At 37.7% G+C, this 16,169-nt stretch overlaps 1 protein-coding gene across 6 annotated transcripts in view; it reads right to left on the bottom strand.

Annotated features, from left to right (window-relative positions):
* The window catches only part of LUC7L3 (LUC7 like 3 pre-mRNA splicing factor), a 29,447-nt gene that overhangs the window by 3,159 nt on the left and 10,119 nt on the right, over nt 1-16,169 (bottom strand). For 5 of the 6 annotated variants that reach the window (XM_067547468.1, XM_067547469.1, XM_067547467.1 and 2 more), the window contains exons 3-9: nt 15,790-15,829; nt 15,234-15,378; nt 13,150-13,227; nt 12,967-13,071; nt 9,434-9,595; nt 7,241-7,524; nt 5,492-5,652 (exon numbers count right to left, since the gene is read on the bottom strand). In XM_067547468.1, the coding sequence (XP_067403569.1) occupies nt 5,492-5,652; nt 7,241-7,524; nt 9,434-9,595; nt 12,967-13,071; nt 13,150-13,227; nt 15,234-15,378; nt 15,790-15,829 (975 nt within the window). Of the gene's footprint in view, nt 1-5,491; nt 5,653-6,775; nt 7,154-7,240; nt 7,525-9,433; nt 9,596-12,966; nt 13,072-13,149; nt 13,228-15,233; nt 15,379-15,789; nt 15,830-16,169 lie in introns of those variants that run through there. The other variant, XM_067547473.1, reaches the window with a different exon arrangement.

Below are 16,169 nucleotides of genomic sequence, written 5' to 3' on the forward strand. Positions count from 1 at the left end.
CAAATTGGAAACAGAAAGTCAGTTATCAGCAGAGGCTTTAGATTACTACATCGAAGAGGGCAAGATAACGAGAAGCAAAATTAAAAGTGGTGAAAAGAAGTAAGGACAGCATAACAATAGTGTAACAATTACTCAGCTTTACCTTGGGATATATAAATTGGGAAAAAAGTGAAATATGTGGATGTTCTTCATGACTACTTGGCTTTCTTACTTACCACTGGATTCAGTGTTATGCCCTCAACAGATTTTTGTCTCTGTGTTATCTGTGTACCAAGGGAGGTTATGCACTAATTATTAAACTTGGTTCTTGAAAAGGGAACCAGAAAGGAATGAAGGGATAATAAGGCACTACTACTCAGTCTGTTATTAACCATGGTTGCAGAGAGAAGAAAGTAAATGAACATCCAGGAAAACAAGCAACCATAAGGTAGCTAGGTTTAAAATACGGATCAAGGAGAATACCCCAAAGTCAACCTCAATAGGTCAAATGCTTGTCTGAGATATATTATTAATTCCTCTCCTTTAAAGTCATTCAATTCACTCACAAAACCATGAAAGACTGCTAGAGATATAAAGGCACTATTTTACAAAACAAAAGAGTAACAGATTGATGGGATGGATCTGTTTCTTCAAGAACTAGAAGAGTAACTGATGAATAAAGAATTGGGTATATTGCTGAAAACTGTTGAGGAAGAGAAAATATAAATTTATCTGGTAGAGTGAAGGAAATGTAACAGAAACAGAAAAAATTTCCAGGGAAAGCACTGGAAAAAAATATTCACATATTTACAGCTGAAGATTAAAATCCATATTGTCTATAAAATGAATAATCATAAATATAAAACAAAAAAATACTAGTTTAACCTGTATCACTTCAAACCACAGGGTTAACCTTCTGCCTGGAGACTGAAAAAACAAACCCGTGGAAGTCAGCATATAGAATAAGAACTGTGACTCTCCCTCAGATGGATTAATATGCAAGTATCTGGGAACCAAAAAACATAAAAAGTTAACTTCCAAGAAAGCTATTTCTAAGGTGGAACATCTGGAGTGGCATAGCAATTCTATACTTCAAAAGACAGAAGGGAAAAGTTAAGTTTTGAGAGAGAAGTAGTATCCCTACACAGAGAAAGTTTTGCACAACAGTAGGACAGCAAGAAAAAATAGCCAAAACCAAACCCACGAGGCAGGACAACTGCCTAAAGAACACTGGAACTGAAAAAGCATATCCTGCCTATAGTGCTTGAAAAAAGCATTTAGTGATGTCCAGATAGCTAACTGAAGAAGTCTTGATAACATTGCATATTTGTCTGCCCTCAGTGTTGTAACTGCGCAGATTGCATTCTAACTGATCTTGTTGAAAAGTCTTTGTGCCTTATAGGAGGTATCTCTGATGCACACATAGATCAGTATGGAACAGAATTCATGTTTCCTTGCAGAGGACTAGTAGTCAGTCCAATAATCTTATCTCCTGTCCTATGTAGATATGGTAGATCATAATAGTCCCTTGGATGTGTAGTGTGCGCAGTTTTTGGGAGGTTTGGATAGATAGGAAAGAACTTTTTGGGGGAAATATAAACATTACTACCCTGTGGTAAGAAAGATGAAACTATACAAAGAACCCACATCTTCGAGGGCCTGAAGAACTAACTAGAGTTGAGCAAGTATTTGTAACAATCTGTAATGAGTTTAGCTTCCTTCTGCACCTGTGATACCTTCAAGCAGACAAAGTAAGTTCCTTCAACACAGTTATTCAAAATTTGACAGTATTTATTTATTTTTACTGTGGATAGATCACAAATAGTTCTCTAGACTTTTGTAGGCTCCCTATCTGATTTATGTTGATTAGTTGTGACTGATCATGTAAGATCATTTAATACTGGTTGTTTCTTGACTGATTGGATGCACAAATATTTCTGGATGAATATTCACACTGGCAACTGAAGCTTGCTTTCCCATGTAAATTCTTACCATTAAAACGCAAGTTACTTGATGTTCATGGAAAGCACACACTGAATTAAACAGATCATCAGTAGTCAATTTTTTTGTAGTAATAACTGAATTATATTGCTAAACTTGAACATTGGACACATCACTCTCACAGACTAACTTTTTATTGGGTTTTTTTAAATTTGTGAACCACCCAATGAAAGTGAGCAAATATTTCAATATCAACCCGCCTGATGAAGGTGGGTTGGAGAATGGAAGCTCATGAAAATGGAAACTATTTTTTAAAATTTAAGGTTTTTGACCAACTCCATCTATACCTATAAATTAGTTTAATTTCTTCAAAGTCAGTCTTATAGTTTAGAGGCAAAGAAACTCCTCTGCAAGTAGTTGCATACCTACAGTTTAGAGTAAGCTAACTTTCGACCTATGTTTGTAATGGTTATGTCATGTCTTTCAGAGGAACAAGGAAATGTATAACTCAGATTTGTTTGACCAAGAAAGAACCAGTTGTCTCAAATTTTAAATGCAACTTTCTTCTTCTTTCAGAATCTTAGTGACTCTGTGGTACAGAAATTAGGGAACTGGAAGTCAGGGCTTCTGGGTTCTAGTCGAAACTCAGGCACTGATTTATTGTATAACACTGAGTAAAAGCCTGTCAACTTGTGCCTGAGTTTACACCCAGCTTCAAAAATCATCAGTGCTGTGGAGGGTTAATTAATGTTTGTAAAATGATTTGAGATTTCAAGATGAAAGGCACTCTATGTAAGTATTATTTTCAGCCAACCTTTGCTGATCACTTTAAAATGCTGACCCATGGCTATGAAAGTAACTGTTAAGTCACAAAAAAAGAGTAAGAACTGAAGGTGCAGGAATCTTAGCATCCAGAACAATCTCCGTGCACACACACACAAAGTAGACTAAGGCCATGTCTACACTAAAACCTTTGGTTGATGAAAGTTGTGTTGGCATACACTTATCATATATTAGTATAGCACTCAAATATATGCATACTCAGATGCTTGCATTAGTGCTGTGCGCATTCACCAGGAGTGCTTGTGTCAATGAAAGGTGTGCCACTGTGCCATGCACCACCATGCAGCATGATGGTTTTTGGGAAATTTTCAAAAGGTGTTGTGGGGTAGAAATGAGTCATGCAGGGATCTCTGGGAGATAGGAGTCAAGTTCCTAGCATGCAACTTTTGCCATTCCATAATTTTCACATCTTTTAAAATCTCACAAGCCAACATGGCACTTTTTGGCATTTGCCATCTCTGACAGAAGCATGGAAACTGCACAGCTCTGCACTATGCTCATGAACACTGCAAATACAGGATGCAAAATCTTCAGGTATTTGCAGACTCGCAGGAAGAAATGCAACAATGACATGATGATTTCTTCAAAAATTGTTAAGGAACATAGCAAAAGATGGCGTGCAGCTAGAGATGATGGCGTGCCATTTCTGGGTCCAAGAAATGAGCACTGATTAGTGGGATCACATTAACAGTGTCTCTATGTATTGCAACCTGTTGCTTGGCCCTTCAGAGCTAATTACTGAAGTACCCTGCCCATAATGGACAAATGTAACGCAAGTCTTGCAAAACTGGGGGTACAGTGAAATTTGAAACTTTTTATCTTGAAGCAAAATAAGCTTCCCTGCTCTCTGCAGCTACACAGAATTCCTTCTAGATTTTAGAGTGTGTTTATCCCTCTGGTAGAAAAACCACACACCATTAGCGTTATAGCCTTGTTCCACAGCCCTAGTCAGTTATTAATACTATGATGGTTTACTGAACAGATAATTTATTTCCCTAAATCTGGTATTTCATCACTAAGATTACCAAGAGCTGAAAAGACCTTGATCTCAGTCCAGGAGGAAGGAGGTAATAAATAGCAAACCAAAAGATAACCAGAAAGAAAATTTAACTTAATGAAATTGCTACACCCCTATTTATCAAAGGATCAAGAAAAGAACTGGAAAGCTATAAACCTAATTGAGACCTCAATAATGGAAATAATTTGAGCAACTACCGCATAAAGTTATATGTATGCATACATACACAAACAATATTAGTGAAGGATTAAAGAGGACACCCCCAACTGAATACCCAAAAATCTATTTTATAACAAAGAAATGGTAAATAGACATATTAGGTGGGAAAATGTTACAAGTGGGTATTCACAGGACTGGCATTAGATCTGACTTTGTGCAACAGTGAACAAGCAAGCAACAAAGCGTACAGGTTTGCAGAGGAAACCAAATAATGAAATGAATCACACTATAAATCAGAAAAGTTATATTGGCCTAGAAAAAAAGTCAGTCAAGATAACATCTGAAGTGTTATCCATATTTTGGGAACCAATCTACTGAGAGTCTACTGAACAAATGGAAAAATAGGCTATCGTATAATCCATATTTATGTTGCACCTTTTGCCCCAGATGACCTTGAAGTACTTTATAGATATACAGGAATAATTTTACCCACTACTGAACTGAAGCCATCTCTAATGTGAAATATTTCAGCTGTTTGAAAGCACACAGCAACCCAAAATGATTTAGGTCAGGAAGCGAATAATATATCCAAATGAATTTGCAGAGAAAATTAAAAATGGGAATTTAGCCAGGATATGGGGATTAACACCTTTATTACGAAAAGGACTATGGGATCTTTCATGTTCACAGGCAGTCACGACCCGTTTTACATCTTATATGGATGATGGAACCTCTGGCAGCATAGCACAACCTAACAACAGACTGTGGTGGAGCACTAGATCCGTACTAACTCAAAGGGAAGAGAACCACCTTCTAAAAATTAATTTAATTTACTCTGCATAGCATGTATTGCCATAAAACATAATTCTGAGGAACAGTTTAGTGTTTCTTTGAGATCCCCCATAAAAGTATTGACATATCTTGCTTCATTTATGAAAGCTGATGGAAATCACAACCTAAGATGGTACAGGCCAGGATGCTGAAAGGTCTCAGAAGTTAGGGGAAATTAAGGTTATGTTCATTAGACAGAGAAAATTAAGAGGATAGGACTGATGTGTACAGAAAATGAAGATGTCTTATAACTGTCCAGCTAAAAAACCCAAAACATAATACATACCAATGAGGGAAGCTGGTTAAAAGATTTACAGGAGTGTCCAAGGATAACAAGGAGAACTGACTTCTAAGGGCAGCAACAGAAGACGTAATCAAATATATTTAAGGAGTTAGGGTGAGACGTGTGGGTTTTTCCAAAGCCAAACAGCCAATAGGTGTCACAACAGGCTAAAATCATTGTGGGTTCCTTTGAAAACTTATAGTAGTGTGCTTTTGTTTGAAGGTTACAATACTAGGTAAGTAGATAAACACAGATTTTGTGAGGAGGAGACAAAGAAAAAGGGTAGAGTCCCTCAAAATCATGTAACAGCGACAACTCCAGGCTGCTTACAAATCTCTGAAGGGATCCTAGGAGAATCTTTCAGTCTCTGATTGAAAGAATAGGAGGCCTTGTGGTAACATCTGTTCTGCAAGTCTTAAGATCTCACACAAACTAACCTTTTTCTTTAGATTTCCTGTCTTGTTCTCTATCTCTGCTTTTGCTTCTGTGCTTGTATGATTTCCGATCCCGACTTTTTGATCGTCTCCTGTCCCGACTGCGAGACCTATGTTTTCTTTCTGATCTATCATGGCTTCTGCTTCTTCGTCGATCTCGACTCCTTACATTTAGAGGTAGTTGAAAGAGATAGAAAATATCAGCTGGCGTTTACAACTCAAAAAAAAAAAAAAATCTTAAGTAGTTTGTCATTAGATTACCATTCTGCTCTAATGCCAGTTTATCAGAAAAGGTTTCGTATTTATTAAGAATAGCAAGCTTTTCTTATAAACTCTTTCCTTCCATGAACATTTGTCAATACTTAACAAGCTCTCTGTCCACCTCTCTCTACCTTCTTCATTTATTCAAATATCCACAGCTACAGGAAATAATCATCAGGAAAAACTAATACTGATTTTTAAATCAGAGCTTTAAAAAGATTAACACTTAAAACTTTATGATGGAAGCATACGTCAACTATCACGCTTACATCAACATATATAAAATCACAGTGTTTTCATCCACTTTCAATATGGAGGTGAGTTTTAATACAGGACAGTTTCTCTTTTGATTCGTCCTTTGAAACAGCAAGAATTGTCCACCTCTGGAGAGGTTATACTGCACCTGATAAACGAGCAGTTTGATCCAGAGTGACGATTCCTAGAGTTTTCTCTAACTGATTCCATGTTTTAGATCAACTGTCCAAAGCCATATTTTGTTCACTGGTTTGAATGAACCTCCTGTGTTGGCTCACTTATTGCTTAATTTTTAGTCATGCAAAATTAGGTTTTTATTTTTGAAATATGTATTCAGTGTTGGACATGAATTATAATAAAATATTTTGTTTTTGAATGAGATTGTACTGATACAGTACACAAATAAAAACAGATATCAAGGTGGTCATTTTGCAGTTATAAACCACTAAACGGTTGCAACACTTTAGGTACATCTACACTGAAGGTGGAATGTAAATTACACCCACTACATACCCAGCTAGCATGGGTATAAACAACAGCGTAGATAGTGGGCATGACTCAGGTCAGGTGAGTTGAGCAGAGCCCCCTACACACCTGAACCTGAGGGTATATATCCTACATGGCAGCTGTCTGCATACCAAAGTATTGCCTCCTACTTCTACACTGCTTTTTTAGCAGTGCAGCATCCCACTGCAGGAGTCTGTCTCTGCTGCAGCAAAAGGCTCTGGCCTTTCCTCGCTGCCTTCCTCGCTGCCTCCCTCCTGCTGGAGCCTTTCACTGCCACATGTAGCTACAAATCACAGTGACAAGTGTGGATGCAGCCTGCCTTTCACTGTGGTATGTAGCTACACATGTAGTGCCTGTACCTACACACCACCGTAAGTGTACACAAGGCCTCTGTTGCTTCTGTAGGCCAAGTACACTGCACATACAAGGGGCTACTTGCATTCCTTCATTCTCCCCCCCCATTCTCCCTTTGTGCTACCCTGTTATATTCCTCTATTGCAGACACTCCATGCAACACCACCCCTTGCCAGGGGGTCAGTGCACTTCCACTGTCCTCATACCATTATGCATTATGCAAAGGTCCTTGTCTTGATCGGCCAACAAAATTCTTGATAGCAACCATTCCTTTATAGGTACAGTAGCCTGAAATGGTACAGATTAGAGGTTCTCATGTGCATGGAATACCATTATATATTCACTTGAAAAGTCAATGGTCCCAAACTGAGGTACCTGCTTCGCCTTCTCTCTCTGCTTCTTGATCTTTTGTGGTCCCGTGACCGACTGCATCTTCTGTCAGATGTTCTGCTTGAATGTCTGCTACGGGAACGACTTCTCTTACGTCTTTCTCTGTCACGAGCCCTCTCTTTTTCCTTTTCTTCTTCCTCGCGTCGTCTCTTCCTTTCCCTCTCCTCTCTTTCACGCTCCCTCTCTTTTTCTCTCTCTTCTCGCTCTTGTTTCTCTTTTTTTAACTTGTCGTCACGTTCAGGTTCTTCAGTTCTTTTTCTTAACTTTTCCTTACAAAAAGGAAGTGTTCACAGCAAGGATTTAATGAAGATAAAATTTATTCAGAAGAAACTATTCAGCATCATTAAACCTAATTTATGTAATAAAAGGGTGAAGAGGCATATTAGATTTGAATGGGTTACACTTAATAGTCAAACCAAAACATAACCTGCTTAACAGCAGTACTACAAGTCAACTGGACAAGTTCACCAAGTTGTTCATTCACCTGGGCAGTACCTAAAATTTAACATTAAAGAAAAAAAAAAAAAAAAAAAAAAAAGACTTGGGGCCCCCACCAAATAGTCCTTGCAAAAAGAAAAGGATAAAAACTAAGGGATTTGTGAAGAAGCTCTAAGTGGGATAGGAAATATAATTATATTGCAGTTCTGACAACAGAACCCTTAAGATCTACCTTGAATACTTTTCAGAAGTCACTATAAATTTCTTTGAAGTTACTTCCTTTCTTAAATTTATTTTTATTAAAGCAGATGTATATAATAAAGGATAATGACAGTACAAAAACACAAGATAAGGACAGGCCTACACTTAAAACACTGCAGCACACACTGCTGCAGGACCTTAGTGAAGGTGCCATTATGCTCATGGGAGAAGCTCTCCCATTGACATAGTGCTGTCTACATCGGGGGTTAGGTCACTATAACTGTCTCGCTCAGGGGACGTGGATTTCTCACATCCCTGAGTGACAGTTATACTGATGTGAGTTTGTAGTGTAGACCTGGCCTAACTGAACACTCTAGGATTCTACTCCATTTAAACATTCCTCCCAAAACATTTAACCTATGAAAAGGGAAAAATGACGTCTCATTTTAAAATATTTTAATAGTGCATCCCCAAATTTTCTGAACTCAAAACAAACAAACACTCAGTTAACTAAAGTTGGATATATATTTCAGACTCCAGTCACGTGACACTCCTAAATTTCACCAGGATGATGCTAAACTGTTGGGAGCTCAAACTCAGCAGAGTTCGGTTCCAGTAGAGCTTAGCTTCCGTTCTCAAGGGCCTAATGCCAACTCAAGGACTACAGTTCCATAGTGCCTCTCCAATTGCTTGGCATTATATTGATTTCAAGTGTCCAATAACACCCTGCTAATGTCAGGGAATCTATGTTAGTATGTAATTAGCACATTATGAAAACATATGAACAACTCTCCTCATAAATTGGCTATTATACATAGACTGTTAGGCATGAAGATTCCCTTGTCGTAGTTATTTTATACCAATCTAAATGTTTTGGTATAGTACTTCCCTGAGTAGACATAAGATATTTTTACAATGTTCTCATATATTTCAAAAAAGCTGATCACAATATTCTGTTCTGGCTATAAGGAAGAACCACACCCAACTGTCTGTTGGCTGTCCCTGAAGAATGAACACAGAATATTTTAATTAACTCATTCCAGTGAATACTTTAATTATTTTATTTGTAACATTCAAGATGCTGCACACTGGGATATACTAGTGTGAACCAGGAAATATACCAAGAGCATTTCACCAAAAAAGAAAATTTCTTTAAAAAGTTACTGAGAAAACATTTTATGTTGAATGATTTAGCAGCCTGGTTAATGGGGGAATTCAGCACAAAAATCCAGGCTTAATTTGATTTTCATTTTTTGCTTGGTACTTTGGGTAAAATATTCAAAAGCATAAAAGTGATTTAGGTGTTTGAGTCCCATTTTCAAAAGTGACCTAGGCAGTTCAGAGCCTAAGTGCCACTGTTAAAATTACCTTTCACCTTTAAATACCAAATAATTCAATGCTGTCAAATGCTTGGCTGCCAAAAAATGGATTTTGAGAACCTGAGTTTATATATGTATGCATTCTGCTAATGATCTGGTTCTTAAATAGTTTATATAGAAATAAATTAAGTTTACCTTTAATTATGAAAGTTATACTCACTTTTAATTCTTCTACAGTAGCTTTAATTTTGGCATAACCCATGTGCTGTTTTCCCATCAAGTGGTCATCCACCCTGGACTGTGCATCTCCTACTATTAAAAAGGCTCCACAGACTTCACACACTTCCATTTGCTTTTCCTGAGCTGCAAAGCTCTCAATTGTCTGGAAGAGACGGTAATGGTTAAAGAAAAGAATAATACAAAAGTTTTACCCCAGAGCCAGTTAACAGACCTAGTATTTCTTACTTTATCAACTGTTCTAGTGTTGAGAAATTATGAATTTCAGCTTTATAAAGGAGCTTACAATTACTTGCTTTAACTTGGCACTATTATGAAGTAGCCTACACATCATGCCTACTATGAAAAATACGTCAAAAGAACACACCCTTCCACAGACTGCAAGATTAAGCATACTATCTCAATGCTTTGCACACATTAAAGGCAGTCTGTACTTCACTAAATATTTAGCTGTGGGACTTGGGAAATGTCTTCTTCACTAGCAAGGATTCAATGCCTATTACCTGCTGCAAGAGCTGGTTTCAAGGCAATATTTAATATCAGTTCTACCTTGCAAGGGACAAAACCAGGCCCCACTTTTCTGCTGGAGACCTTTGATTACATGATGAAAGCTTTGGAGACTGACAACTGAATGGCTAAGAAGATTAAACGTCTATAGGTCCCACAAGAAAATAGAGAAAGGAAGCTGGATCTGACACTTTCAAGGTGGACGTTCATTTTTAAGAGGACAATGGAGAAGGTATAATAAATATCGCAAAGCAGACACACTGATATAAACTTACCAAAATCTCATTACACTGATTTCACAGCCCAAGTAATCAAAGTGATTATTCCTGGACAGCATTAATGTGTTATCCTGTGCACATTCTGCTTCTGACTCTTCCGGATCCAAAAAATCATGGCTTGAGCAGAGTTCTCCGGAGCAAGGGACTACTGAATTCTAATCTAACTTCTAACGCTAGCTCCCTTCTGAGGTCTGGAAGTAGACATTTAACCTATTTCAGTTTTCCCCAACAGTTTAAACTATGGCTAGCTCACAGGAATGTGGTGAGGAGCAATTAGTATCTGCAAAGCATGCTGAAGATGAAGAGATCAAATTCAAGCCTGGTAAGCAAGTGTACTGCCACTGATTTCAATGAAGTTGCATCCACTACACCACATCTGAATGTGAACCATATAATTTAAATTCGTAAAAGGAGAAATTTATAAGAACAAATCAAGAGCTTCAGGATATGAAAGTTTAACACAAGACTGTGCAAAAATGGGACAACAAGGCTTGGCAAGAACTAGAGAAAGCTGGGGAAGTCTGGCAAACAAAAACGAACATTTTCAGGAAATCAAATGGGAAAATTCTCTAAATGTATTATGAATTTCAAGACAGATATCTGATCTACAGATCTGGAAAGACATTAATTAAGGTCCTAAAGTATTTCAAGTTATGCCAATACCACTTTCCAAATGCCAGGCCCCAGAACAGGACTTTCTGCATTATTCTCAGATTGTTTCACAAGTAACAGAAACATACACTGTACATTTCTACGGCCAATATCAATTTCTCTGGACAATGGCCTCAAACATATGACTAAAATTAATGCCATGTCCGTTTTATAGCAATGAGTGTTTAGAATCACACTAGGTTTTGAAAGGCCTGCTGTATCATAGCCTCCTTGAACTATTCTATGGTTTTAAGTGATGGCAGCTTCTCTGACCTCTACATAACAAGACCATTAGGGTTAGTGAGAGCAATTTCGGAACTAGTGTAAATGCAACGTCACACAAGGAAGACTTCTGAAAAATGAACTGCTTTTGTTTTTAAATACAAACCAGAGGGAATATCTCCTCTAATTTCTTTCTGGTGCTAGAATAACCACTTCTAATCAGATCCTGCTATAAACATGTGCATTTCCAGGCACCAAGTAGTCTAGCAGCTCAGAAAATCAACTCTTGCCTTTCTCTGTGATTATATATTGAGATACACTCCCTGAAAAGCGGCAATCATGGGAGAGATTTAAGAAGAGAAGCTGCTGACAGCCAGGAACCTAAAGATCCTTGAACAGACTCTGATTTACTAAACATTGCTAGCATGAAGGTACTTATTTATGGAGAGTTAAATGTCTTCTCCATAATAAAGGTTGTAGCCACATTTCTATGAAGCAAGATTTCTGACTTCCTCTAAAAATCTTTAAAACGGTTCCTGTTCCATTGGAGAGGTGCAAAGAAGGTTAAGAGGTGATAGCGAGCAGATGTCAAACTTCAATTACTTTAGAGTCTCAGTTTTCATTAAAAAATATGAAGTCTCTAAACTTTTAATTGAGAAGAAACACTCTGGCAATGTTTTAAAGGTTAACGGATTCAGTGATGTCTGACTAACTGTTCAGAATGCCAAACCAATAGCTCTGAGAGGTGAACCGCTTCATTAATTTCAGTGGGTGCCAACTCAAATGCCAATGATCGTTTAAAATGTTTGTATTTTAAATTATCTCACTGTTCCTGATACATGCAGGAAACAAAAGGAAGTATATTATGAAGATCTACAGTAGTCTTAAAGTGTGGGATGCACCACCCCACGTGGGCATACAAAAGATGACTAGCCTATCAACAATACATGATCGAGTTGAAGAGGGAGGCAAGTGTTCTCATTTTTCTGAAGAGGGATTGAAAATATTCACCAATTTAAGATGTTTTGGTCCAAGCAATGCTGATAGGGGAAGGCTTAAAAGTTAAACATTTTAGAAACTTGGCAAAACATTTTAACACCATTTTCTGAAGTCCTGCATTTTTACATTTTTCAATTTAGTTTTTGTTTCAGGTTTTTACATTAACTTAGAATAAGTTTCCTGACTTTCTAATTTTTTAGCTACATAAGCATCTGATCTTTCATTTTTTGTAAGGCTATGTCTACACTACAGAGCTTACAGCAGCACAGCTGTACCGCTGCAGCTGTGCTGCTGTAAGGTCTTCCGTGTAGCCACTCTATAATTAAACAAACCACCCCCAACAAGTGGCGGTAGCTATGTCAGCAGGAGAGCGTCTCCCGCCCACGTAGTACTGTCCACACCTGCGCTTCTGTGGGTGAAACTTGTCGGTCTGGGGTGTGTTTTTTTCATACCCCTGACCGACAAAAGTACTAGTGTAGACAAAGCCTAAGTTAGCAATACATATTCATAACCTTAACTTCAGTTTAATTTTGTCAAGAAATACTTATCTAAATTAGTTTACAATTCAAATACAAGATTTAATTATCTAACAAAGTACATGATCTTGAGTAGGACTAAATAGGGTTTTAAATTAATTAATATACTGTGAAGTACAGGCTGGGTTCTCATAAGGGGCAGTATTTCAGCCTGTTAAGTTTGAATGTGAGAGAACAGTAATTGGACAAGAAAGCAATAACTGGATTGTTGTAACTTTTAAAGCCTCTGATTACATAAGAGGCAAGCCTATTTGGTCAGGTTCTGCTGTTGCACTGAGCCTTGAAATAACCTTAACAGAACAACCCACACAGCTTTTACTTACTGAAGTTGTAGACCTCAACAACTCTCTCTCTTCTTTTAACTGTTCAACAAGTTTCATCATGCCTTGCGCCTCTTCCACCTTTCCTTCAGTACCCAATTCTTCAATCTAAAGGAGAATAAAAACTCTGTCAAGGTTTTTAATCTGACCATTTGATTAACAGATGTGTTAGAGGGTGACTTTTACCTGTTGTAGAAGTACATCAATTTTGTCAGTTAAGACCTGAATTTTCTCTTCGTTTTTACCGGTAGGTCCAGCTGCCTGCTAAATATTAAAATTTAAAAAAATAATTAAATCAGTTCCTAGTCAAAGGATAAAGTATAGTTTCTTAAAAACACACTTATACATATTAATATTTTTCTCTAGAATTACATACTTGATATCAGATAAATAAGCACAGAGTAGTCCAAGTGCTGTAATATTCCATACTATCACTCAGCGTAAGGAAAAGGAAATTTATTCACCCGTAATCCTATTTTTCTGAAGGCATCACACGATTGTAACTCCTGAGTTTTAATTTGATAGCACAAGAATGGCAGAATACACCTAATTCTTAACATTTGACCCCTGAGAACAGCAACAGCAGAGTGGAGCATGAGCTAAGCCCCTGACTGACTGCCATACACCACCCTCTGCAGAGAATGTCTTCCAAATGCTTCTTGCTGTGTGTATTTCTATTTGGGGGAATCTCATGAATACAGCTTCCAGGAAGGTGGACTGAGAAGTTCCAACTAAACTATCCCCCCAACATACACATCATTTCTAGATGCCAAGTTCAGAGAACACTGCTGAGTCAATGTGTGACCAGAATTCCAGTTAGCAGCCCTACATACTTTTAAGATAAAAATGTTATTGAGGCATTCCACTGATGCTGCCTTAAATCCTACTAGAGAGTGCCCCAAGCCATTTAGGTACTGTCAGCCTAGCTAATGTAAACCAAAAAACAAGGAAAATAGAATGTAATCTACTTAGACATAAATTGAATGTCAATGGCATTCCCTTTACACTGATTCCCCAAAGCTATAAAAAAAGTCTATGGGTATGTCTACAGAACCAGGGCTACAATGAGACAGCTGCAGTGCTGCAGCTATACCACTGTAGCACAGACACTTGTTTACAGCAATAGAAGGGATTTTTCCATTGGTATAGTAAAAGCCTTTCTCTGATAGATTGTATGTACTGAAGGATTATCTATACCATAATTCTCACTCAAAGACGGTCAACCCACTTTCATTACCTACTTCCTACAAACCACACTTAAACATAACTTTGGTATGAACAACGTACCCTCTTACCTGACTGCTTGTATTTTAAACCATCAAACCTATTACCCTCCAACTGGGATAACACAGATTATCCTTTCCTTGCACTCTCCAACTTCCAACCAAACTCTGTACCCGCTGATATTCTGTACATTATGCCCGGATGTTCAGAAACTCTCTTGTTTAAACTCTGTACCTGATCATTTCTTTAAACATTATCTATAATAAAAAATTTTAAATCTGTCCCCAAGAGTCGGTAGCTAAGTTGAAAGAGTTCTTCCATCAAACTAGTTGTATCTATAGTGAAAGTTAGGTGGACCTAATGTCACACAAGGTGTGAAAATTTTCAAAGCCCTGAGCAATGTAGCTAGGTCAACCTAAGTTTCTGGTGTAGACGAGGCCTAACGGACTTTCTAAACACTTTGGTCCTGTCCAAATAGGAATGCAAATCTCCTCTGTCACCCAGTATATAGAATCTAGCTTCCCTGGGTTGAGAATAATATTTTGTGACGAACATTAGGAAATTAACAGTCATATCAAAACGAAACTCAGACCTCACTTTTGTATAAGTTTAGGAGGATGCAGGATGACTGTCTAAGGAGGATCACCCATTAAAATATGCAATTCACTTTTGTAGTTACTAGTGCAATTAAAAATGCTATTTTTAACAATAGGAAGAGCCTTCCATCAGACAAGTCAATCATCATTGTCAACTAACAACTATGTTACATAGAAGAAGAAACCAAAAAGAACAGGGAAACTGTGTGTTAACAGAAATCATTCTGAGCACAAAGAAAAAAGCTGCAGCTATCTATGAAAAAGGGAAGGGAAGTTCTTCCGGTCACATTCTAGTCTTTGTAGACATAAATGTTCAGTGCTCATGTAAATCATACAAGAACCTTCTGGAAAGCAGCATTCACCCTACAGTGAACATCCCACAAATTGGAACATGCAGAGGCCACTTTGAAGAACAATTCTTTGCTTTTATATATATGCTTTTACACTTACACCTGATGACTGCTGGTTCTGTGACAGTGCCAAACGAGCATGCCCTCTTCGAATCCTCCGTTCCACCTCTGCAAGTAAACTCTGTAAATACCGCAAGAAGTCTCTTTCATAGCCCACTTTCATAAAACGAGAGCTCTTCTCATATCTGATAAAAATACATGAAGTGTTTTACTGAATGATCATTGTAATTCTGTAAAATACAGAGGTGTGACAAACATGTAAAAACTGCTGTCTTAACAGGTCCAACAAAAATTACAACTTTGTAAATTACACTGGGGCTGCCTCAGAGCAGGGGGGGTGGATGAGATGAACTCAAAATCCCTTTAAGCCTTACATTTCTATGCTTAATTTTTAAATGACTGTGATTTTTTAAATTAATTTTCATGAAGAAACTGACAAGGAAAAGTACAACTAGGTAAATGATTTACAGCTTATATATAAAGTTGCTCTTAATAAATTATTATTTTCTTGTCTGCTTGTTGTCAAACTACAATTTGAGCAAATTAAACCACTATAATTGCTACATTAATGTACACTAAACAACTTAAACACTCACTGTTTACGCAGATTTTCATCATGAATTTTTTCACATGGACCTAAAATAAAGCAAAACAAGACTGAGCACAGAGACTGGAATGCCACACAAACTCTAAGATTTAGTGAGCATGCTTTTGGGGGTAGGTTCATAAAAGGACTTAGGTACCTAAATACCACTGTAGACATCCAAATCCCAGAACCAGGCTCCACTTGGATCCACGAAATCCCCACTCAGCTGTCACCAAAGGCACAGATGCCAAATCATTGGGCCAGAGAGAGATAGAAAAAGCTCATGCAAGCATGAAAATGATTCTGTAGTCTGGCAGTTCAAGAACTCACGAAGGAGGTGGGAGACCCAGGATCCAGTCCCCCTGCTCCAATGAATTAACTGTTCCACTG

The sequence above is a fragment of the Emydura macquarii genome, unplaced genomic scaffold (genome assembly GCF_026122565.2).
Source record: "Emydura macquarii macquarii isolate MOO-44397 ecotype Brisbane River unplaced genomic scaffold, CSIRO-AGI_Emac_v2 contig_1230, whole genome shotgun sequence".
Lineage (NCBI taxonomy): Eukaryota > Metazoa > Chordata > Testudines > Chelidae > Emydura > Emydura macquarii.